General features: G+C 38.7%; 2 protein-coding genes across 2 annotated transcripts; both read left to right on the top strand.

Moving 5' to 3' along the window:
* The first annotated feature begins 229 nt into the window (after window positions 1-229).
* On the top strand, window positions 230-6324 carry LOC121325321 (dipeptidase 1-like). Its single transcript, XM_041267750.1, has 10 exons — window positions 230-492; window positions 1148-1274; window positions 2006-2138; window positions 2444-2594; window positions 2960-3029; window positions 3458-3634; window positions 4004-4088; window positions 4317-4392; window positions 4493-4675; window positions 5892-6324. Exons 1-10 carry the CDS (start codon window positions 380-382, stop codon window positions 6109-6111), a joined length of 1335 nt encoding a protein of 444 aa, XP_041123684.1. The 5' UTR covers window positions 230-379; the 3' UTR covers window positions 6112-6324.
* Window positions 6325-12332: 6008 nt separating this feature from the next.
* On the top strand, window positions 12333-19542 carry LOC121325570 (ataxin-1-like). Its single transcript, XM_041268264.1, has 3 exons — window positions 12333-12477; window positions 14493-15688; window positions 15912-19542. The coding sequence occupies exons 2-3, from the start codon at window positions 14642-14644 to the stop codon at window positions 17238-17240; spliced, it is 2376 nt and encodes a 791-aa protein (XP_041124198.1). The 5' UTR covers window positions 12333-12477; window positions 14493-14641; the 3' UTR covers window positions 17241-19542.
* The last annotated feature ends 4671 nt before the right edge of the window (window positions 19543-24213 follow it).

Here is a 24213-nt window from a genome sequence, read left to right as displayed (position 1 = left end):
TATGTCAACACATAAGAAAATGCTACCAGCATTGTCTATTCTACCAATGGCAACAGCTTGTGCCACTGTACCATTACACCATCATTGTGCCCACTGTACAGAATCGTTGCACTACCATTGACAATCACTGGCATGGGATTACACATTAACTCGGATTGTAGCAGAACATTTATACACTAGCTCAGGCAAAGGTTCAGTCTTTCGAGTCAGAGACAGAGTGACAGAGACGGTGTGGAGATGGACTGACTGGGATTCTGGTATTTGAAAGGAAAGATTCAAAATAAGAAGTGAAGCAGGAAAAGTATCAAGGAGAGCGACAGAAGGAAGACAATAAGAAAAGGAATATACTTTATTTTATTTTTTTAAACATTAAAACACAATGATTTGGTGTGTGATATTACTGAATGTGCTGAGCGGATTTATCATCTGCTCTGCAGACATTAACAAGGAAAAAGCATTGAGACTAATGAGAGAGACCCCCCTAATAGATGGGTAAGCTATCATTCAAATCACTTCTATTCCCAGTGCTATCTGTTACCATTATTTATTTGTTTTTTAATTAATATTTAATAGGTTTTGTTATTTTATAGTTGTATGCACAAATTCACAACACCCAAAAACCGAAAGGATACGCTAAATAAAATAAATACAGAGCAAGTCAAACAAAAAAGGATGTTCCTCGAAATATGGGTATATTTGAAAGAAGACCATTGTCATTCACTGCAACTCTTAAACCCTACATTTATAGAATATCATGCCAATTTATAAAGAAGAAAAATTAAGAAGAAAACGTGCCTTAAATTAAACTGTTTGAAAAATTGGGCAGTAAGTTATTGCTCCAATTGGATATCTCCAACTTACTGAAAGGAATAAAACAGTATAGTAATGCAAGCAAAAACTCACTCTAGGATTACATTTTAATTTAGTTTTGCCACTATAAGGGAAGTGGCACCATAATGAAAATGAATTTCTAGGGTGAGTCACAGGAAAGTGCACCTCAATGAGTTGAATTCTGTTCGAATTATTTGTTAACATTTATATGAACCAAGGGAATATATAGCAGCAATAATGATGGTGAAATGCTGGTTGTTGTACCCTGCAATGCAGTTTCCTGAGCTTCCCTGTTTATTTACTGTTTTATCTTTAGACACAATGACCTTCCTTGGCAGATGAGGCAGCTCTTTAACAATGAGCTGGAAAAGATGGACCTTAACACTCTGGAAAAGACTCACACCAACATCCCAAAGATCAAAGCTGGACGTCTCAGCGCTCAGGTACTGTGAGGTCACGACACTTACACAGACCCCATATTATCACTATCACATTTCATTTTTGGTCTGTGTCTGTCCATTTTCTATGTTTCTCTCTAGACCAGATCTCTAGACCATAAAGAATGTACCTTACAAAGAACATGTATAATGCAGTCAACAGGTTTTCATATTAGCAACTTTGTGCCTGTTCATGTTAACACTACCCCTGTTCATGATGAATCTGTGTTAGTTTAATATGTGAATAGCGTGGAGGCTCTGTGGTCTGGTGGTTAAAAAAAAGGGCTTGTAACCAAGAGGTCTATGGTTCAAAACCTGCCTCACTTGCGACTCACTGTATGACATTGAGGAAGTCACTTAACCTTGTTGTGCTCTGTTTTTTGGGTGAGACGTTGTAAGGGTCTCTGCAGCTGATACATAGTTCACACACCCTAGTCTCTGTAAGTTGCCTTGGATAAAGGCGTCTGCAGAATAAACAAATAATAATAATCTAAATTCTACTGAAATCACAAAGTTGTTGCTGTATAATTACATTGCAATTGATGGAAAACTTTGCCTGTCCGACACACACTTTCTGATCAGGACTAGGGATTAACAGGATACTATATTTCCACTGTCAAGCCAACCTCTTCTTTTTAGACCAAGTGCTTTTAGTAGGAGAGCTGCAGCGGACTACATCATGTCTGACTGATGTGTAACCCCTGCAGTATTGGTAATCAGTGAATCTCTTTCTGCAGTTCTGGGCTGCTTATGTACCCTGCGAGTCTCAGTACAAGGATGCAGTGATGAAGACTGTGGAGCAGATTGATGTTGTGCACCGCTTGTGCCATCTCTACCCTAATGACTTGATGTTTGCCACAAGCAGCGACGGTGAGTGAGGGGTGCAGGGCATAGGTACATGTGGAAGGTGAGGAAACTGATTTTGTACTGTTTCAATTTGTACTGATTCACTTTATATTGCCATTAAGTTTTCATCATGAATGCATGAGCCTGACCAGAGTTCACTAGTCCAAATTTTATATATATATATATATATATGGTATTGCACAATTTTTATATAACTTTTGTTAGGACTGGTAAAAAATAAATGGATTGATTTTGAAACAGAAATGTGGTTCTTGGAACAAACTTTGTAAATTAGAATGTATTGACCATCCACATAATTTGCTGTGCAGATATTTTATCTGCGTTCAAGCAGAATAAAACAGCCAGCCTCATTGGAGTGGAAGGGGGTCACTCGATCGACAGCAGCCTGGGCACCCTGCGCATGTTCTACAATCTGGGGGTGCGCTACCTCACACTCACACACAGCTGCAACACCCCCTGGTAAGGCTGCTACTCACTTGCTCATAGATGGTGAGGGACAATCACACTGGCTGTTGGTGAGCAATAAGTCACATCAATTTAAGAAGAAATTACTTCAAAGAAACAAATTATAGGAAATAAAACCAAAACGGTACATAAGCATGTCATTTAATCTCAAGATTCAGGTGCCATTGATAAATCACTCGAGCTAGTGCTATGTAAGCCACTGAAAATCGTTGAAGAAAATACAGCCTTTTTATAAACAGTTGGGTGTACTTATTATTATTATTATTATTATTATTATTATTATTATTATTATTATTATTATTATTATTATTATTTAGAGAATGTACCGGGTTTTCTGAGCCTATCTTCTCTGATTATAGGGCAGATAATTGGCTGGTGGACACTGGAAAGGACACATCAGAAAACAATGGCTTATCAGATTTTGGAAAAGTAAGCAAATTCTTTCACCCACCCTTACAATGCAATCACACTACAATGGCAATCATTTTGTAAAGGAATAGAAGCACAAGGGCAGCTACAATGGTATGAGCCAGTGGTGGAATGAAACCACAGTGATTTTGTCAAACCAACATATGACAAAGGCATGAAGCAACACATACAGTCTAGTGATCCATGTCAGCACAGTAGTCACTCAGATACGTTTAAATGATCAGACTGCTGGACAGTTCAAAGAAATAACTACGTCTATGTATAATACATAGTAGACCAGCACACTGAAAATGGTATTTCAGCCATTTCACAACTGGGACACTCCATTCAATGCTACTTAATTTCAATATATTGTTTAAGAACGCGTCACAGGGCGTGCTGTATTTAATGTATTTAATTTCAGTGTGGGATTGCATGTCTGTTTATAGGAATTGATTAGAGAGATGAACCGGCTGGGAATGCTGATTGACTTAGCACACGTTTCTGAGAAGGTGATGAACCTTGTTCTGGAACTCTCCATTGCCCCAGTCATCTTCAGCCACTCCTCCGCCTATGAAGTGTGCAAAAGCAAGCGCAACGTTCCTGATGACGTCCTCAAAAAAGTGGTAAGTGAAGTCTTTGTATGAAAATGAACTGCACAAGCGATGCAGAGTTACTACAGTGGCAATTTACTATGGTAGCAGGCCATTGGGACAATGGGACGGCAATGATAACGTTTTTATATTTTGTATGCTGGTTATCCACTGTAGTGCCATATAGTACCAGTGTGTCATCATATAAGAGCCACTGACTTTGTAATATCTGTTACAAATCTATCCATGTATTGCTATTTTAACCAAAGGTTACCAGTATTTGTTTGGGTTCTATAGTAGAGACATATTTAAAATAAAAAACGAATAGCAATCAACACTACAAAGCATTGAGTGGCAAACAAAGTTTCTTAGTAATCATGCTTGTTTTGTTTTTTTTCCCAGGCTTTAAAGAAGGGAATCGTAATGGTGAACTTTTACAATGATTACGTCACCTGCCAGAAAACCGCCAATCTATCAAATGTGGCAGGTCAGTGCTTTATCACATAGAGAAGGGGTGAACAATTCTAGTCCTGGAGGGCCTTCTTGTCATGGAAAAATACAGTATTTACTTGATGCAAATATTGTGCAATGCATCTATTTTAATTTGAATTAAGCCATGATATGAAATCTGCCTAAATATATTATTAACAGGAATGTAAAACAGGAGATGTTAGGTCTAGCCTTTCAGAAAGATTTTTTTCTACATTCCCTTTAGATCACTTTGACCACATCAAGAAGGTGGCAGGCCATGAGATCATTGGCTTTGGAGGGGACTACGATGGAGTGTCCAGGTAAGTGCGACTTGCCACTGAGGCTGCAAGACATCCCATTAAGACACAAAGTAGTCCAGGTAGATTAGTCTGTATTTCTCATCAGCTGTTCTTACTCCAGGGTCCCAGAAGGATTGGAGGATGTCTCCAAGTACCCTGACCTGGTGGCTGAGCTGCTGAGACGAGGCTGGACCGATACTGAGGTGAAGGCAGCGCTGGGAGACAACCTGCTGCGAGTCTTCAGGGAAGTGGAGAAGGTGAGCATGCTAACATCCTGCTTCTCCATTACAAAGCATTGTCATTAGTAGTTGTTTGACTGGGCTCACCCTTAATATTGCAACTATCTCATGTATGTACAGTAGTCTCTTGCCCGCTTTCAACATATGTGTGTTCTAAATTACGGAACCCTTGCTTGCCAGGAAAAGTGGCTTATTTAAGCTTTTAGTGTGATAGCACTCACAGGTATCAGGTATGGTGGCAGTCTTATCCCATCGTTTGGTGCCTCCATCTGCCACATGTCAGTGTGCTCTGGTGAATGGGTTTTCCACAACAAAAGCATGAAGTGGTTGAGTTAATAAACCCCTTGTATATTGTAATGGATTGTATTCCTTGAATGTCCTTGTGTTCGTACACTGAGATCCCAAGACACTGGCCTTTCAGCCCTACCAAGGTTTTATGTGAATTTAGAGTTTCCAGCCATATTGCACTGGGTCTTTGTTACTCTCTGGCAATCTATGGTAAATGCCTGCTAAACCATTAATCTTCACTCTCACTTCAACACTGATAAAAAAAAAAAAAACTGTTCAAAAGTTATTCATTAAGGCAATATACTTATATGACCCCTATTACCTGTTCATGACAGTACTACCACTAACCAGGTGTCTGTCCAATAAACAGCACATGTACAAACTAGGGCGAAGTAATAACACAGATAATCCTAGCAACCATAACAGATTCATCGCTATTCATCATTGTTTGGAGTCTGCATTTCTGGTCTGACGTCACCCCTGCAAAGCCATCCTGTTCACAAGCACTGATTAAAGTATCTAGAGCACTGTAAAAAACACAGATAACTATGTGAGAAAAGCACAGTAAACTGTGTTTAAAATAAGGGATAAGGGCCTGGATTCTCCACTTGCCCTTGTTCTGTGTTTTGAAAATGCCTCTCCATTTAAGTTATATATCCCAGTAAGTATGAAAATATATTGATATGTTTAAAAAACATTTTTAAGGTAAAATTGCCTTATCATTACAGCACGGTGAAACATAAGCCTCAGTGTTGTTTTGGGGTTTTATTGTAATGGATTGCATTGCCACCATTAGGCTTAGCAGGTATCTGTCATGGGTTAATGAGATCTCTGCATAGAACTGACTCGTTGAGCTTCGTATTGAATGTCATTGACGAGTTAAAAAACATAAAAAACTATTTTTTTAAAGTGTGTTTGATATAAGCCACCACAGCTTTACTGGAACCACCAAAGCTATACATTGTAATACCTGTGACAGCATCATGACTTCAGTTTTATTCATTACTTCTCCTTGCTTATTTTTGAGGTGCGGGACTCAATGACTGCTATTAAGCCTTATGAGGTTCCCATTCCCTATGCTGATGTGGTGAACCCATGCAGGACCATGTATGGATATCCGCCCCAAGACAATGCAGGGAGTATGATCTCTTTGGGACTGCATCTCCTTCTACTCACATTGCTTCTGCACGGCACCATACTTCAGCTCTTTTAACTCCTCTGCAGTTGTCCATTTCAGAACAGGAATCTGTTTACTATAGGTGAAAGCATTACAAAGTGTAGTAATATATGGTAAACTATAAAAAATGCTTAGAATTGGCATGGAAAAGCAGGGCAAATTATAAAATGACAGTCAAAATGTACCCTGGTTTGCTCTTATTTGGGCTAATCCCTTTCAAGGAGTGATAACTATGGATTTAATATCAATTTTCTTACCTTTTGGTATAATTTAACCAAAAAAAAAAAAAAAACTGGTGTCCTTATTGCCTTGCTGAAGATCTTTTCAAAATAAAATGTGCACACATGTCACTTCCTTTGGTGAAATGTCATTTCTACAGTCTGGATGAAAGACCTCACTTTGGCAGAGCAGTGAGATTGATGCAAGAAGTGTTTCAGAAGAGCAGCCCGAGCGTTATAATCAATATAGTTTTGCTTTAAAAAAGATAAAAATAATAAAGATTAGGGGATGGTGATTATTTTGACAAGGTAAATAAGGCTAAATGGATTTTACAGCTCTAGTTATCACTCCAGCAGCACTGGTTTGACAAATTCATTGTTGAAGACAGGGTTGGTTTAGCGATATTAATCTACATATGCAGTATTAATCAAGGAAGAAGCTTGATTTTCTCTTTTAACACGACCTTGGCCTTGATGCAAACTGCTGATGTAATTGATTTCTATACACACTAGGTCGCAATAAACATATAACCCAAAGTATAATATGATTCTGATAAGCAGACAGTTTATTTAGTTACCTATGAACTGAAATAAAAATTCTGCCTGGGCTTATTTTCACTAAGGTTACTCGTTTTATATATAATCATTTTTACTTTACAAAACATTTGATATACAAATAGCCTTCTTTTCTAGAACATTGTATGCATTTGATTAAATAAACAGTTTGATTTAAAATATAAGTACTGAAAAGGAATATGATAGTAGAGATAAACACTATACTTTTAGAATAAATTTGTTTTCAAATGTGTTTTGACCAGGTCTATAGAATTGGTTTTTATATGATTGCTTAAAGCTGTAAACTCAGTACATTAATATTGGAAAATCTATCCCTTGACCGGGTTCAGAGAAGTAGTTAACTAAAAAGCTAGCAAATGTAAAACTGCTTTATGTATGGTTTAACCAGTAGGTCTAGCATTGCATCTTGGTAGAAGCCAGTCTAAGCCTGTTCTGTTTACACAGATAATTATAAAATAAAAGCACAGCAAACTGCAAAAGCACTTTGTTTACAATAAACGATAAGGATTGGGATTTTCTCTTGTTAGCGTGTTTTAAAAATGCCTCTCCATTCTAGTTATATATCCCAATAAACAATTATTGTTTCAGTAATATACTTTGAAGTGTACCCAAGTCTCAATAAACTGGATCCATAAATTGCTGAGGCATTGTGGTTTCATGTCTCTGCAGGCACTAGGACCATGTATAACATTGAGGGACTACCTCTCCCCCATGTACAATATTGTCATCGACCACAACATACAGGTGCCTGTACATGTTTAACAGCATTAATACTTCAATATAGTAATGCAGATATGGTTAATTATATGCTTAGCCCTTGGGCTAGCCATGCACCAAGCTAAAACACCCACAGCTACATTCTAAAACATTCAATGTGTCACTCTCTACAGCTAAAATATAAATCTTATACCTTATAGCAATGCATCCAATAAAAAAGAGATTAAAATATATGCTTACCTTCCAGTATATGGAAGAATGGTGTAGCATATATGAAAAATAAGAACTGTCTTCAAAAGACAGAGACTTCTAAACAGCAATCAGTTTTACATAGACCCTCAGAGCTCTCAGCTTATAACAGATTTTCCTCCATTGAATACATCAGGAGTCCCAATTAAATCTGATCATCAATCTGCCTTGACAGCTCCTATCCTTGAGTTAATGATATATTCTAGAAGGATCCTGTCAGCTCCTTTTAAAACTAATTGGAAACAACTTCTTTCCAAAAAATATTGGAACATGATTTGGCTTCCTTTTTCCTAACCCCTCCTTTCTCTAAAAAGTCAGGTGAATCACAATTCACAGGATCGTTGCTACAATACTGCACAATACGATACAGGTTTATATGGGTATTAAAAGAGATGTTGTTTTACATATTTAATATCTCTTTCTGTGATTATATTAACCTGAGCCTACTATATTCCTTCCGAGTAGCATAGCTCATCACCTTTTCAGTTTGGTTTACTTTCACATACAGATATGTTAACAAAATGTGGAACGAAAAGACTGTAGGTGTTTATGACAAACTTCTGAATAAGCATACAGTGCTTAGTTCAATCGTTTCTATTTAAATTTAAGCTATACATATAAAAACTGATATAATATAATAACCTTATTTTAACTTGTTTCTAAAAGTTGCCAAGGCCAGTGTTTTTAGTTAATATGAAACTAGACTGTAAGCACTTTTCCAAATTCCCCGCATGAAGTCATTTTTGGCTTGCAAACATTATCCCAATTAAAATCACTCCCTGTCTAATAAGCACTGATACTGTAGATGACTTTTCGATTTTAATCAAATTCTCATTAGGCTGCCAAGTGTTCACTGATTTCTATGTTATCATGAAGAGAGTTCATTTTAGAAAGACCTTCGATTCAAAGCTGCTGACGACCAGTGAATCTCGCTTTTTAATGAGCCAACGCAGGATCCTGCTTTGAAGTGCCAAAGACCAAGCCTTATCATTTGAAGGTGTAATGCCCTTCCAGTATTATACTGTGTGACAAACATTTACAGAAAAATGGCAGACCTTAAAATGATTTATTTCACTTTCAAACTCTACTTTTTCTGTTAATAAGTACCTCTGTTTATTACTGCAGTAAAATCTTTACATAAACTAAACATGTATATTCTTTGGTTTAATTTATATTGTAATGTCTGAAAGACTTTTTGTTTAGTTTGAGAAATTGAACTAATTCTTAAATTGATTTAATTAAATTAACATTATTTCAAATGTGTCTTAACAATATGTTTACAATACTGTCAACGTCATGCTTCTGTTATAATAACATTTAATATGGTCTTTCAACAGTTTAACTTTAAATGGCATTATAACATGTATTTCTAATTAAGTTACTTCAGTAAAACAGTTACCCCTAGAAATTGAAATATCATCTTACTCCATTGATAAATCCCTTAAGCCTTCAATAATAATCATATACGTCCATTAAAAGCTTAAAAGATTTTTTTGAAACAAACCATTTTTTTCAATATGATTATTGCCATAGTGCTACAGTGGCTGAACTAAGTCTGACCTTCCTCACTGTTCATGCAAAATCCATTCAAATCAGGTTTTAAGACAACCTGTTCTTTTTGCCAATTTTAGGGTTGATTAATATGAAACGCTATTGTAAGCATTTTTCAATACTCTTTATTTCAAACCAAAGTTAACTTAGTAACACATCCTACTCTTTCCATTCCCTGGTCAGCCCGACCTTTCTCTGCATGCTTTTTCACAGACTTTACATAATAACAGATACTTAATATTTTCTACCAGGTATACAGGTCTATTTGAAACAGAGTATATACAGTATTACTATGATTATTGACAAAGGGGTACATCATATTATTTCAATCAATACATGTTCGTTTAGACCATCCAATTCATGTCTAACAAATCAGCCCGTTCCCAGCAGGATTCGAACTCTGCGCTAGGCTCAGCTCGGACTTTTCATCCAATTCTTCCCATCACAGGTGTGGGCCACCAGGGTCTTCACTTGATACCTGCAAGACACTTGTACACGTTTGGCAGGAACACCCTCCTCACATTCTAGCTTACCCAAATGAGCCCATGTCACTGGATGACCACTTTCACAACCCACACATTCAATTCTCTTTACATCCTGTGGGTCTACATTTAAGTGTGAAAATGACATCCCTTCAAGACTAATACATTCAAACAGAATTCAGCAGTGTCTGACTAAGTGACTACAGGCTGGGCAAGGTTTGGACCTGGTCAAGGGTAATTCACCCCGGCCCTTATCAATCTGCACTGGTCACAGCCACACATTAGAAGCCATAAACCCGATATATGTTGGTTGCAAAAGAGCCGACTCTTTCGGAAAGCTTTACAGCGAGAGCTCCCGGCTTCGCTCCGGCCCTCCGCCTGTGTGTGGATTGCCTCGCCCTGTTTGATGCCACCTGCCTGCGTTTGCACGACCATTGCACTGTCCAAACACAGGAAAAGCATGGTAGTTGCAGTGCAAATTTACCACCGTAAATGTTGATACATTTTAAAGTCTGAATTAAATAAAATATTATGGCACAGTCACAGCTATAGCCTACTTTGTTATGATTGATTTAGTATATTCGTTTGTTAACAAAAGTACAAAGATACAGAAATACCAAAAAATTAAATTATATATATATATATATATACAGTGTGTGTGTGTGTGTGTGTGTGTGTGTGTGTGTGTGTGTGTGTGCGGTTGTGCTTGCATTGAACTACAGACACAGTATCCTGTTTTGCAGCTAAGTTACACAGTCTGCAACCCTGCTTCTCGCGGTCAGGAGCGATTGCCTGCTACAGGCACTGATCCCCTATATTGGACTATTGATGCAACCTTGCACCAGCGCTGCTAATGGTTTTTTTTTTTCAGTAAAAATGCTGATGAAGAAGTAGCCAAATTGTTATTTAAAGCAGCCAAAAATCGCACTTCATTTAATTGATATTTATATATATATATATATATATATATATATATATATATATATATATATATATATATATATATATATATATATATATATATATAATAAGCTTAAACAGTGCTACACATATTTAAAAAAAACAGCAATGCTATAAACTATGTATTTATTTATCTGCTTTGCTTGATTTTGTCTCACAATTTACAGTACCAGAACCGCTGTTTTCTGTTTTTTTGTTTTGTTTTGTTGTTTGTTTGTTTTATCCGAGGATATCAAATGCGGTAGGTCCAGGAAAAACAAAAACAAACATGTATTCGGAATGTCATGTAAAATTAAATTGTCCAGAACTGTCAGGGGATACATTATTTGAAAATCTATTGTAATTGCACAGTTCTGAAATTGGTGACGAATAGAAAATAACCGCGTTTGTATGATTCGTAATGTTATTGGAAGCAGAGCTCCAGAAAAAAAGACAGGGGAAAGACGTGATATACTGTACAGGACGTTGTGGTAATTGATGACAGGTGGATGACGTGATATACTACACGTTGTAGTGATTGACGTTCAGCGCTGGTGATGACCTTGTATAGAAAGGAATAGGAAAAGAACATGCACGATAAAAAAAAAAAACTACTTTTAGACCACCATAGACAGTATTTACGCGCTAGGTGCTTTCAAAACAAGAAACATTTGGTTGGAAAACTGCCAATCTGGCAACACTGGGAGTAGCCTATGAAAGACGCATGAATTACCTATTAAATGTCACCTCAAACTCAATGAACAAATAAAACGGGAATTTGTATCATTTTTATTTAAGAAATCTACATTTTGTTGGCGTTCTGGTACTTTGGGATTTATGGACTATGATTACAATGGCTTGAATGGGAATTCATATGTCATTTTTTATTACTTTTTAAAATGTAAAGGTTTTCATTTCATTTCATCACCACATCCAAGCAGACCAGCTCAACAGACAGCAAAGTCCCTCTCACGTGATTATTGCATAAATTTGCTAATACTAATGCTACAGCACCCCGGTGTGGCCAGGAAATAGAAATGATTTGCTTTTGAGGGAGCGGGGTCTTTGAGCCCTATAAATAACTAGTGCTGTACTACAAAACCAGACCATTCAGCCAGACCTGTCAATTGAAAATATTTATTTATAACAGCAACATTGCTCACGCATGACATATGATGTGTATACTCCAAAAGCTCGTAACAATAGAGGATGTAAGCAAACGTTTCCGTTAAGTTACCGCTTGCTAAATTCTGGACTTTGGTCCGCAGAATTTTTTTTTTTTTTTTTTTTTTTTTTTCATTTCATGAGTTTGGTTGAAAGTGCACCAAATATTCACTGACACTTATTCGAATGCGGAATATTAATGTAATATTTGTGGCCACGCTTACTTCTCCGCATCGATAGAGGGCACTACAATAAGATTTCAGCTAGAGAAGCCAGGCATGAATCTAGGTGACGAGCGCAGTTTGTGTCCACCAGCAGAAGCGTGAGGTCATTCAGGATGCAGCAGGGTGTCCGAAGTGACGTCACCCAGGAGCGCCACTGGTGTTTCTCCTGCTGTGTTGCACTGAGATGGACGGAACTTGTCAACCCTGAGTCCCGATGCGGCCCAATTTGTATTCAATTAAATTGATAACAAACGAAAAACAAGGGTGGAATGAGATGTGGAGGTAAGTAAGAAACAGAGTCATGTTTAAAAGCCGGACTCGCTGAGGTTAAATATTGGTTTGTCCACCGACCGATTGGCTTGCTTGGCCTTTTATTTAGCAGCACAGTCTTGATGAAAAACGAAAAGTTTATTTTAGTGGCGATTGTAAACTAAAAACATTCACAGACTTACTGGCACTGTAAATCTACAAACAGAGCAAAGGGGTGTTCCGATATTATTGTTCGTATTTTTTTGTGGAAGTAAGGCATCAGTAGTCTTTAGGTTTATTTCTGTATTTATATTAAGCTCAGCCGAGCGTTTATTTGGTTTGAAGTAGTAAACAGAAGCAAGCATTCGTCTGCTGTCTGAGCACCTCTTGACAGTAAAAACGCATTAACCTGTATTTTTAAACTAGTCAGATCCATTGTTGGCCTCTTCAACCTTCTTTTATGTTGCTTTCTGAAATATTTTGGTTGTAACAGTTCCCTGTAGTAACAGACCTATGCCCAGGTTAGACTGAATAAGGAGTGTTAATATGTACTGCACTGTCCGCTAGTGTCCAAGTACTCGTTGTACTGTCGGTCAGCATTGTTTCCTTTGCAGTTTAGTCTACTTGCTACTCAAGTAATTAAGTACATCAGCATCCGCAGAGCGAGTGATACATCCCCATCCAACAAGTAAGCTGGCGGTGCACAAGGAGGAATTACTAGAGCCACGGTTGTTTTTTGTGAACATAAGTTGAATCAGCAACCTAGGGGGTCCGTTCAATTAAATAAACTGGCATATCTTAGTACTGTACCAGCAATTTAAATAGCAGGCCCATCCCATGTGTTTTAAAGGCTTTTAAAGACAAAGGCACACCAAAGAGAACTGCATGCACTAACAGAGATGTCAGGTTGCATAGGCCCTATTTTCTAAATCTACTCCAGGCATTTCCAACCTGAGTAGCCTTTTAGGGGTCACCATTTCCATAATCATTCAATCTGCTACCCTATACTGAGCAGAGCATCTCAATGAACAGACTGGCTACCATTCTCTTCCATTTTAATCAGAATTTACTCGGTGTATTTAAAAGAAAAGGAGGAAACACATTCGGCAGTAGATTTCAACACCATTATGATTTTCAAATAAGTTATGTATAAAAAGATCATGTGCTTTACGGGAATTGCTAAGATAAGTTATGCACATCTTGTATTTCAGTCTTGTAGTGTACATTTGCTCATTGTAGTAGATTAATATTCCGTAGACAGTTTTTATGCAGGGTCATTTTATTGTTATATTATGCAACTATGTCCTGGCTAAAACCCAACAGAATGTGGCTTTGGTCTCCAAGTAGAACTCGGCACTATCCACATTGCAAAACCACGGAACAATTTGTCTTGACTGGAATGTGGGGAAGCATATTGACACAGCATGTGCTATCCAGTAGTGTGGAGAAATACAGGCTTCAGCCTCTTGTGCTGCTGATTGAGAACATATTTAAAAATGAAGCTGTTAGACATATTCAGACTAGAAATCAGTAATGGCATACTTGCACTGTTTTTAAGGTGGGTTTTGTTTTCCTGGGTTATTTGTAACAACACAAGGCAATCTAATGACTAATGTGGTTAGCTGGAATGAATCACTGAAACATCATGAGACAATCGACAATATAAATATCTCAAAGTGTCTAGGTTTAAAATCAACTGAAAACAATTGTCTTTTGTTGCCGAATACAGAGTTTTTGAAGGAAATTGTATGTAGGAAAGCATATCGGCGTTACGCTGTGCACTGAAGCCCATAGAGAGGCTTGTTCAACAGTGGTAAGCCTCCTCCTTCCCCATAGTCTTCTAATAATCTAATCTAATCTAATAAATCTTGGAATAGTTAGTAAAGCATGGCAAATTATCTAAGCATAAACAACAGTTGAAAGTCATATAGAACAAACAAGAAATTACATTTTAGGTAAATGTATGCAAAAGAATAGGATGGCTTTAATATTGAAGTCTAGTTTTTACACAGACTGGTCACCAGACTTTTTTTCTCATGTGTCCCCAGCAATAGGTGAGGGCTGTCAGCAGGAGGTTCCCAGAGCTGTATTGCGTGGCCTTACCCCCCCTGCTGACACACACTGCTCCCTCTGCATCCCGACGACAGAGAGGTAAAGAGAAAACCCTCACAAGACATCCCCTTCAGCAAAACCAACCATGAAACCTGCCCACGAACGCAACCAGGAGAGCCTCCCCCCAAAGAAGCGGGACTTGCCACTGAACAGCAGCGGAGGTGGGGACGAGTCGACGTCCACTCGCAGTTCGGGCTCGACTGGGAGCGATGCCCCTGGCACTGCCATGGCTGGGGAATGGATGCGAGTCCAGACAGGACTGCCGTACAGCGTGGAGAGCTCTGAAAGTATGGCTGTGCCCATAGACCAGTACGGCATGCTTTACAAAGTCGCCCTCCCCTCAGGCACCTACTCTCCAAACAGCCTGCACCAGGTCTTGAACATGGGCCACCTTTCTCCTGCCTACAGCATGCCCTCTCCCCTTCTGCAGCACCCAGGAATCCCCTATCCCCCAATGGGCTATGCCCAGATTCCCCATTCCTCCCTGCAGTTTGTAGGCGCTCCCTATGCTGTCCCGTACGCTGTGCCTCCTGGCTTTGTTCCCAGCTCCTTAATCTCGCCCCAGGCTGCTATCCCCCAACAGCATCATGTTTCCCATCTGGTTCCCTACCCTTCAGTTATCCAGGAGGAAGTCATTGCCCCTCCCCCACAGCCTCAGTCCTCAGCCCATGCTTTCACTAAAGTGGCCACAGCAGCAGGCCTTTCCGTGGTCCTAGCCTCTGATCATGCCACACAGCAGCAGCACATTGGAGCAGTTGCAGGGCTCTCTGCGACTGAAATCAGTCCCAGAGGAGTGCCAGTCTATTACCACCACGCCAGTTCTAGGGCTCCCCCTACTGCTGTGACAGCTCCTGTTTACAGAGATGTTTTGAGCCATCATGATCAGGGGTTGGTGGCTGCTTCCCAGCATGAGAGGGGGAAAGTGGTGAACGGAAGTGAGGAGGACCAAGGGGGCAGAGAGCTGCTGCAGGAATTGCTGTACTCCGGCAGGAACATGCAAGTCCTCCACGTAGTGGCCAGCACAGCCGGGGCAGAGGGCTTTGTGGATGGGCAGCACACCACTCAACAGCAAACCCCCCTAGAGGAGAGGCCATCCCCCAGCCACAGGAGCACCCCCGACACTGACCTGGAGGTGGGGCTGCGATTCAGTTATTTATCTGTTTAATTCATTGGCACCAAACAGTAAACCTAGGTTCAGCTTTCTCATTGAAAAATCTAATTAAATAAACTCACTAGATCAGACAAGTGTTTCAGGTAGTGCTTTCATCAGAGTTAATACTTTGAAAAGAAATGCTGTTTTTAACCTTATGTTTGTGATGCACATTGGTTACTGCCTTTTTTGTTCCCTTGTCCAGGTGCAGCAAGTGGTGGGGCGCCTGGCTTCTCCAAATCAGAACATCCTGGCAAATCGTAAAGAAGCCTCCTCCGGCCCCCTGAACCTATCACAGGGCTCTCATCGGAGCAGAGAGATCCTGCCTGCAGCCCAGGGTCGAGGTGCTGTCAGAGAGGAGACTCTGTTGCCAGGCTGGACTGCATTCGGTGGGCATGCTGGAGTTCAGGGCGACCCAAGAATACAACAGCAGCAGCAACCACACCACCAGTCCTCGCCACAGCACCACGCTGTGATCCTGGCGAATGGGCAGCCTGTATTGGTGCCTCTGGAGCAGAACCAGCAACTCCAGCAGCAGCAACTTCCCAGGTTACTAAACAACATAACAACCACAACCACCACAGCAGTGGCAGTCCCAAAGGCCTCCGAACCTCTGACTCGAACATGCACCCCAGAGAGGGTGGTGGCAGCAGTGGATGTTGCAGCCCAGCAGCAGAGACAGCCAGTATCGGACCAGGCGCCTGTCACCCCTCCCCCTTCCCACTTCATGAAGGGAGCCATCATCCAGTTAGCCAACGGGGAGCTGAAGCGAGTGGAGGACCTACAGACCCAAGACTTTGTGCGCAGTGCCGAGATGAGTGGCGGTCTCAAGATTGACTCCAGCATGGTGGTGGACATCCGCAAGAGCCAGCAGCGGCCTGGTTTGATGGCCCTCCAGTTCACAGTCGGGGAGCAGCAGAACAAAGTGGCCATTGATGTCCCCCCTGAGCACCCTTTCTTTGTTTTCGGCCAGGGCTGGTCATCCTGTAGTCCTGACCGGACGGTCCAACTGTATGGGCTGTCTTGCCACCGATTACAAGCAGGGGATGTGTGTATCTCGCTCACCTTGCAGCAGCAAGCACAAACAAGGACACCCACAATTACTGCTAATGTCAATAATGCTGGTGTCTCCCAGCCCATGGGACCCCCAGCCTCCCAGCAATTGAGGGCCCCCAGCCAGTTCAGAGCTGACAGGACTCACAGGGAGCGAGAGGATGAAGAGGAAGCAATGCAGTCGGGGGGAGCGGGATCAGGGGAGACAGCACTCCAGACTGTTAGGACATTTGCGAACCAGCCCAGAGGCCAGACCAATTATTATTTGCACACAGAGAGCCATTCCCAGGCAGGAGGGGAGCAGTTGCACACAACAATTGCGGCTCAGCGGCGTTGGTCGGCGCCCGGTTTCCAAAGATACGGGACCAGGAGCGAGGAATCAGCCCAGCCTTCCTCCTCATCCTCTGGCTCCTCCAGGCCTTCCTTCATCCCTCAGGAGGTCAAATTGTCCATCGAGGGACGCTCCAACGCGGGGAAGTAGCAGCAGCAAGAGATTGTTGTGAGTGATTGAGAGAGAGAGAGTGTGGCCTCAGAATGCTTGAATTTGCACACAAGAAGACAGCCACCACGCCCCCCCCCCCCCCAAGTCCTTTTTTTTATTCAAACAATTCCTGTTAAACTTTTGGTTTTTATGTGTAATTTTTTTCCTTATAAAGGCCAGTATGGATCATGCACATTCAAGATATGGGAAGAATTTCACATTGATTGAACCAAGATACATAATTTCTGAAATTAACAGTGGCCTCCTTCATGGTGCACATACAAAGATTCCCACAGACATTTAATGTAGCTCCTGGTTGAAACAGAAACACTTGGATTATAATAGTGTTTTCCCCAAACATTGAATTTAGGAACCAACTCCCAGTCTTAAGATCCTTGGGGATCCCAAACCTATATGGTGGTTAAGATTAAAAATAAGAGGTAAGCAAGAGTGAAAACAGGTGTGCTTTTAAAAGGGTATGGATTTTATACAATTTTTGTAATTTTTGGTATAATCAATTCTTCCCACATCCATTATAGCCCCTCATAGATTTCTGCAAACTTCATTGTCTATGTGGGTACCTACTGAAAGCAATATGACTCGGGAGCCAATACAGGACCCTACGGAGCTGGCTTTTTCCCATACCTGCTCCTCTGCATTGTATATTGGGGTGTATCTGCTGTAGAATTTTCATTCGTAGTTCAATTCCAAACCCTCTTCATAAAGTTTAGAAACTTGCTGAATTCTCAGCATGGTTTGTGAATGGATATTGAACTTATCCTCCAGTATTGTTTAGTTTATGCATTACTGTTTGGTTCAATAGGTGCTGACTTATTCTATTTGGGTAAGGCTGAGACACTCCATTTACAAAACTCCAGATCCCAGCTAGGAAATGGGCATTGTCGTGTCACTATTCGTAAAAGTAGCACTTCCTCCATGCCATGACAACCCATTTTAGGAATGCTTGAGTGTTGACTGTTCCATCATTAAGAAGCTAATTAAATGAAGCGATATAAGAGTGTTTAAGCAAAGACTATGCATCTGCTGGCCTGTGTGTGCTTTGTGAATGCAGTCAATGTCAAGCATGCCTTTTATTCCCACTGGGTCATTTCCCTGTAAACTGTCTTGGTGTCTGACTGTTATGGTGTGGGTTTGTCTGGTTTAAAGATTGAGAGCAAAAAAGCAGCAATGACTATCGGTAGCAATAGAAGGAATAATCTGCCTTGTTTACTAAGATTTCGATCCTTTCTTAAAAGTTATTATTATTATTTGAGGACAAATCTGGTGCATTGGAACATAATCTTAGTAAATCCAGCCAAATATCTTAAAAATAATAAAAATATATATATTTTTTAAAAAGGCATATGTAAAGTATATTATTATGTATTTAATTTGTGTTGCTGTTTTTATCCCTCCACTCCTATATGTTACCTCTTCACTAGTAGGAAAAGGCTGATTTGCCAAAGTGAGGAATATCCCTTGGTGGTGGTTTGCTCTGTAGCCAGTACGCACGGTTGTTTTGCAGTAGTCTGTCACTGTTAGCATTTCAGTAAAACCAACTGTCGCATGTTAGAAGAGAGGGACCCTTGCAAAACAAATTAATAATGAGATGAATCGCCTTGAACTAATAATGGCTTTATTACAGATTATTTTATAATGAACCTTTTATTTTGATTTCTGAATTTGTATTATGTGTTGTTTTAGGTGTGGCCCATGGTCTGCAGTTGCATTAAAAGTAGTATCTTTTCCTCAGTAGACCAGTTATATTACAGCCTTCTTCAGATCAGTTAGCCACACATATACTTGTGATAAAGATATATAAAGAAAAGAGTCTTTAGATATTTATTTCTTGAACTTAACTGACTTGTGTGCTTAATGCTGTTTACAAATAATGTATTATGTCATTTTATGTTAAAGCATTAATAAAAAATAGTCAAGTAAAAAGTGCAATTAGACTGGGGTACTTCCTAACCCTGCCATTCCAATGGAAATTGTCCAGCATCAGTGGTAATTTATTTAAGAGGCCATTCAATAGAAGTCTGCTTTTAACTTTTTATTTTAGCCTATATCTAAACCTGTTTTCATAAAAAGTTAGCACATTACCATTCTGAACTGCAATGGTAGGACAATTTTCTTTCCAGCAGGCAGCAGATTATCCAGATTACTGTTTTATATTTACTGTATGTGATGGTCTTTAGCATTCCAGACATCTCCCTGAATAGGTTTCAGTTAATGTAAAATGTGGTGCCTACAATGTGCCAGCTCCAGAGCTGCATGTCGTATGTCTCATAATAGCATTGCATTTCTGAGGCAGTCTTAAATAAAAAAAATTAAACTGCTGAGCCAGTTGATATTTTGAATTAGTTACTTTTAGAGCCTATGGTAACATTAACTTTTTATCTATATTTAATTTGAAATACAAATTATTCGCAGACTATAAGAACAAGAAAGAAAAGGTAGCAGGTCTTTCTGTAGAGGTACCAAAAATGTTTTTTTAAATGCCTGTTGTCTTATGCATTTCAGGAAATGTAGGAAATTGAGGAGTAATTTTTTTTCTTTTTTTATTTAAGGTTCAGTAAATGACACTATGAGAGTGTAATACAGGGGAGTTAGTTTGGTTAGGTTTCTTATTACTTCCAGAAGCACACCTAAAGTATTCTGCATCGGTCCATGTGTACTTACACATATGTTATTATATTGTGCTTAATTTGGAGTTAAATGTTTGCAGTTGGTGTACAGTCATTAATTCAGTACCCATGTGACCATTGCATGCCCATCAAGAAGGTGTTGTGTTCATGTGTTCGGGGCATCATTATCCCCATCCAATTTGTTATATAAATGTACAAATATATTAAACTAGTACCATGATTATTACATTCGCCAAGAGGTGTTTTATAAAACGTTATTGCAGATTTTGTGTTTGTTTATCCCATCACTACCACATTGTCTTTGTTATTGCTTGCATCATAAAGTAAAAGCATGTTACTTTCTTATGTAATGCGTAAATTCTTACATGTAGGTGCTCTGTTACTGCTTCAGTGAGTTTTAGTGGCAATTTATTTTACATGGAATTAGGAAACGGGTTAAATACAGGTTACTTAACATTAGTGTGATTATTTGTTTAAAGAAACAAATTACTCCCAGTAGTTACAAATTCAGTGCTTAAGTTTCATTCATGGCTCTCATCATCATCATCATCTCCACCGCTGAAAATCATTATTAAACTTACTCCTGCTGCCTTCCCTTCTTTAAGCAGGATCAGTGAGAATGGTAAACGAATAGGGGCTGAATCAGGTTCAACATCCCAATCACATCCCCCAGATAAAAATAAAAAAAATAAAAAATAACATCTTAATAAAATCAAATCTGTGCACCAAATTTATCAAGGTCTTTTCACCAAAATGTGATTTGTGCCACTTTTTGTGTGAAATTAAATAAAACTAACAGACATGCCTTTCAGTCCTTAAATTATCCCTATGGGTTGTTTACAACTAGTTTTGTTAGATTAACAAAGCTAATTGCATTTTGTTTTAAAGACCTTGATGAATCCTGCCCTGTAGTTTTGTCCAACTGATCTGCACTGTGTTCCAGTTCAGCATGCAGTTCCAATCCATTATTAAACTATTTTCCACTTGCATCAGAACGAACCTGCTTCTTGTACAGGGGTAAGGTGAGGGTTTCTTTAGATCAGTGTGCTCCTATTCTCATTTTGCAGTGGGAGCTGGTTATTCCTCTCTCTCTCTCCAGTGTGTCAGCTCAATGCTGGTCAGTACCCTTCAAACAAGAGTGGTTTGTTTGGCCGACCTTCCGAGCCACAAAAGGTTTAAACTAACACGTAGGGTAACCAGCAACTTTGCATCTTAATTATGGCGTCTCTAGCCACAAAGCATCTTTTCAAAAGTTCCAAATAACAAAACAAACAATTGTCTTATTTTTATTGCACATCTCTACTGCAGCCTGTTGCCGACAGCTTACAGAAATCCAGAGTCTAGTGTGTTCATTTTGGTTTATTTTTCCTGTCGCATGGGATCGCCGCATTGATCGCTTTGTACCTGTGCAGTTCATTGCCCAGGAGGAGCAAAAGTTTAAGTGCAATGTGCTTCATTTTGTGTATCTGCAGGTATAGTTTGTTATGTGGTTCTATTGGATCTTGTATAAAAAAAATTTCCTGATTCTTAAAAATATTATTCTGTGGGAGGTAAAAGAAATAAGCTTTTATTATTCATAGCTATGTTGAGACAGTGGAAACACAAACCTCCATATTGAAGTACAATATGTCAGCACTGGTATAAGTAAATCACGCTTTTAAAGTGTGCCAGAGAAAGCCAGGCATTATAGTTCACTCTAATGGGAACAAGGTGACAGTGACAGAAAGAAAATGGGGTGATAGGGCAGCTAAGGGTGGAAAATTACTGCAGTTAATATTGTATGAGTGAGTGTGAATGGAGAATGAGGCAGTTTTAAACTAATCCATATATATATATATATATATATATATATATATATATATATATATATATATATATATTATTAAATAAGATGTATTTGTACTCTTGGCAGTATCTGACACAGCTTTAAGGTGTCACTGTGACAAAATAAACCATCACTTGTTTAAAAAAATAAAATACTGCAATAGTTATGCAATGATGTCTATGTAATATTGAATCCTCAAGTATAATCCAGGTTCTATAAACTTGTATAGTGAGTTGTAATATGGCTGTACTGATAATGTATTAATTCTTTATCTGAAGCCTTAGATTTGTCTACCCAAGTGCTCCCTTTTCAGAACTCTTAGAATAACCCTACACCTACCTGAATTTTTGAAAGCATTAACAACTATATTGTCATGTTTTTTTAATTATTTGTACCTGTTTTGAATAAAATAATTAGATTTGTACTGTATATTGGTATCTTTTTGTGAACTACTTGGCTGTTTTTTGCTGTTTTAATTCTCCGTACTTAACGACACAAAGATATTGTATTTTTATTGTTACAGCTAACTTCTTATGGAACATTGCATTTATCATGTTGGTTAAGTAAACAAAGTATAAAATATGACATGGGTGGCTGTGTATTTTTTCCCCTCCCTGTTTTTTTAGACAGATTAATATTTAAAGCACATTTATGAACAAAAAAAAGTGTATTAAAGAATTAAAAAAATAATAATAATCTCAAACTGCACTTACTATTGGTACAGTGTTATTTTTTTTTTCTAACAAATTGATTTTGGTTCAGGCAACACCCTCTGCAACATAATTTGTGAAATCTGCATTAACCATCCTTGTACTACAGGTATAATAACATACCAAAGCTTTGTTGAATGTGGCTGTTCTCTAACTGAACACCCCCTTCCTTCACAGTCATGATACATTATTTTGCCTTTTGTATTGTACAATAGACAAGTATGAAGCAGAGTATTGTTTATGGGACGAAAGCTAATAAGGCAGGAGATGCATTTTTGTAATGCTAGTAAAAGTCTTTAAACGTCACTAGATATTAGCATGGTTTTATGTCGAACTGCTGCTGCATCAATATCTTCAGGACTTAAGGTGACAACCATTGCTACAGAACCCCCATAGAACTTAGATTTCAAAACCTTGCAAATAAAGCAGGTATACTCTTCAAACCACACACTCTGGGACAATGGGTAGTGCTCCTATCCAACTAAAAACTTCATTGCAGGAAGAACCTTATCTTGCATCACATCACACTGCTACAGCTTCACTGGGGATTACTTCAGATGGGCTCTGAGGTTCAGGCTGGGTAGCCCAGCTGTGTTCTTGGGAGCAGGGTGATCAAACATTAAAATCTAGAAGAATTAGAATTAGAGCCACATTGAATGCATACGTTGTCTCAGAATTATTAAAAGGTGTAATAATCAAGGTATTAAAAAACATTTCATCAGCATAACAGCATTTTCAAATCATTTATTTTTTTTCAGATGTATAATTTTCCTTTCACTGCCACAACAATTAAAGAGCAAGTACTGGTATTAAATATCACAGTTGAAACTCAGAAGTGTAGTGTCCTATAGAGCTCTCAAACATGTCTTCTCTCTAAGTGCAGATAGCACACCAGTGTGTGACAATTAACCTGACCCCCTGCAACACTGCCCACAGTGAATGCAAGTACCACATTTCTAACTGAGACACTCTTTAAAGGGTTAACGTATAAACGTGCAAATAGATGTAGGAGATTGTACTTGGGTGCGCTGTTTTTGAGAATGAAGTATAGTTTCAAATATAATCTCAATGCACTTGTCTAGGAGTATAAAATCTCCCCCTTACTATACCCCTTTCATGAAAGTAACATTGATAAAAACCACAACAAAGCATTGTAAATTGATAAGATTAATTTTCTTTTCATAAAATGCCTATTTGCTAGGTTATAAGGTAAACCTCTCTCAATACCCATTTTAGTCAATGTCAATGAAGTAATCAAATTGGGCTATAAATATAGAAAACTGCAAACATAAACATATTACTCTTAGTTGTACTATTTTGAAATTAAGTATTTTTATACTTCTGGATTAATTAAAACAAACCCAATTTTTTATGTATTTCTTTTTTATATATATATATATATATATATATATATATATATATATATATATATATATATATATATATATAATTTGTACACACAGAAAACCATGCATAAGATTTGCATAAAAGAAACTCGGAAGTGTTCATGTTTATTTTTATATTCTATTCCTTCTTTCCTCATTGCTTGGTTTTTTACCGGTATGTGTACACATCTGTTAACTCAGCAACAGAACTATTTTCAAACTTTCCATTCACAGCATGTGATACACCACATGATTTAAACACAAATACAGCGGGCTGTACTCTCATTCTTTTGGCCTTGTTTGAGCTACTTTATAAACAACAACTTCCAGGATAGTATTCTGATACAGACTCAAGGTCAAGGAGTTGGAACAGCATACCACAGTCTTCTGCAGAGAACTAACAAC

Source organism: Polyodon spathula, chromosome 13 (genome assembly GCF_017654505.1).
Source record: "Polyodon spathula isolate WHYD16114869_AA chromosome 13, ASM1765450v1, whole genome shotgun sequence".
NCBI lineage: Eukaryota > Metazoa > Chordata > Actinopteri > Acipenseriformes > Polyodontidae > Polyodon > Polyodon spathula.
The sequence above is the reverse complement of the archived record's forward strand: the minus strand, read 5'-3'. Positions and strand labels throughout refer to the sequence as shown.

Excerpts from the sequence above, each read along its gene's own strand:
- LOC121325321 (XM_041267750.1), top strand. The coding sequence starts at position 380 with ATGATTTGGTGTGTGATATTACTGAATGTGCTGAGCGGATTTATCATC. Across the intron at positions 4,393-4,492 it reads GACTACGATGGAGTGTCCAG|GGTCCCAGAAGGATTGGAGG; the intron begins GTAAGTGCGACT and ends TTCTTACTCCAG. Across the intron at positions 4,676-5,891 it reads ATTACAAAGCATTGTCATTA|TTTTATTCATTACTTCTCCT; the intron begins GTAGTTGTTTGA and ends TCATGACTTCAG.
- LOC121325570 (XM_041268264.1), top strand. The coding sequence starts at position 14,642 with ATGAAACCTGCCCACGAACGCAACCAGGAGAGCCTCCCCCCAAAGAAG. Across the intron at positions 15,689-15,911 it reads CCCCCGACACTGACCTGGAG|GTGCAGCAAGTGGTGGGGCG; the intron begins GTGGGGCTGCGA and ends TCCCTTGTCCAG.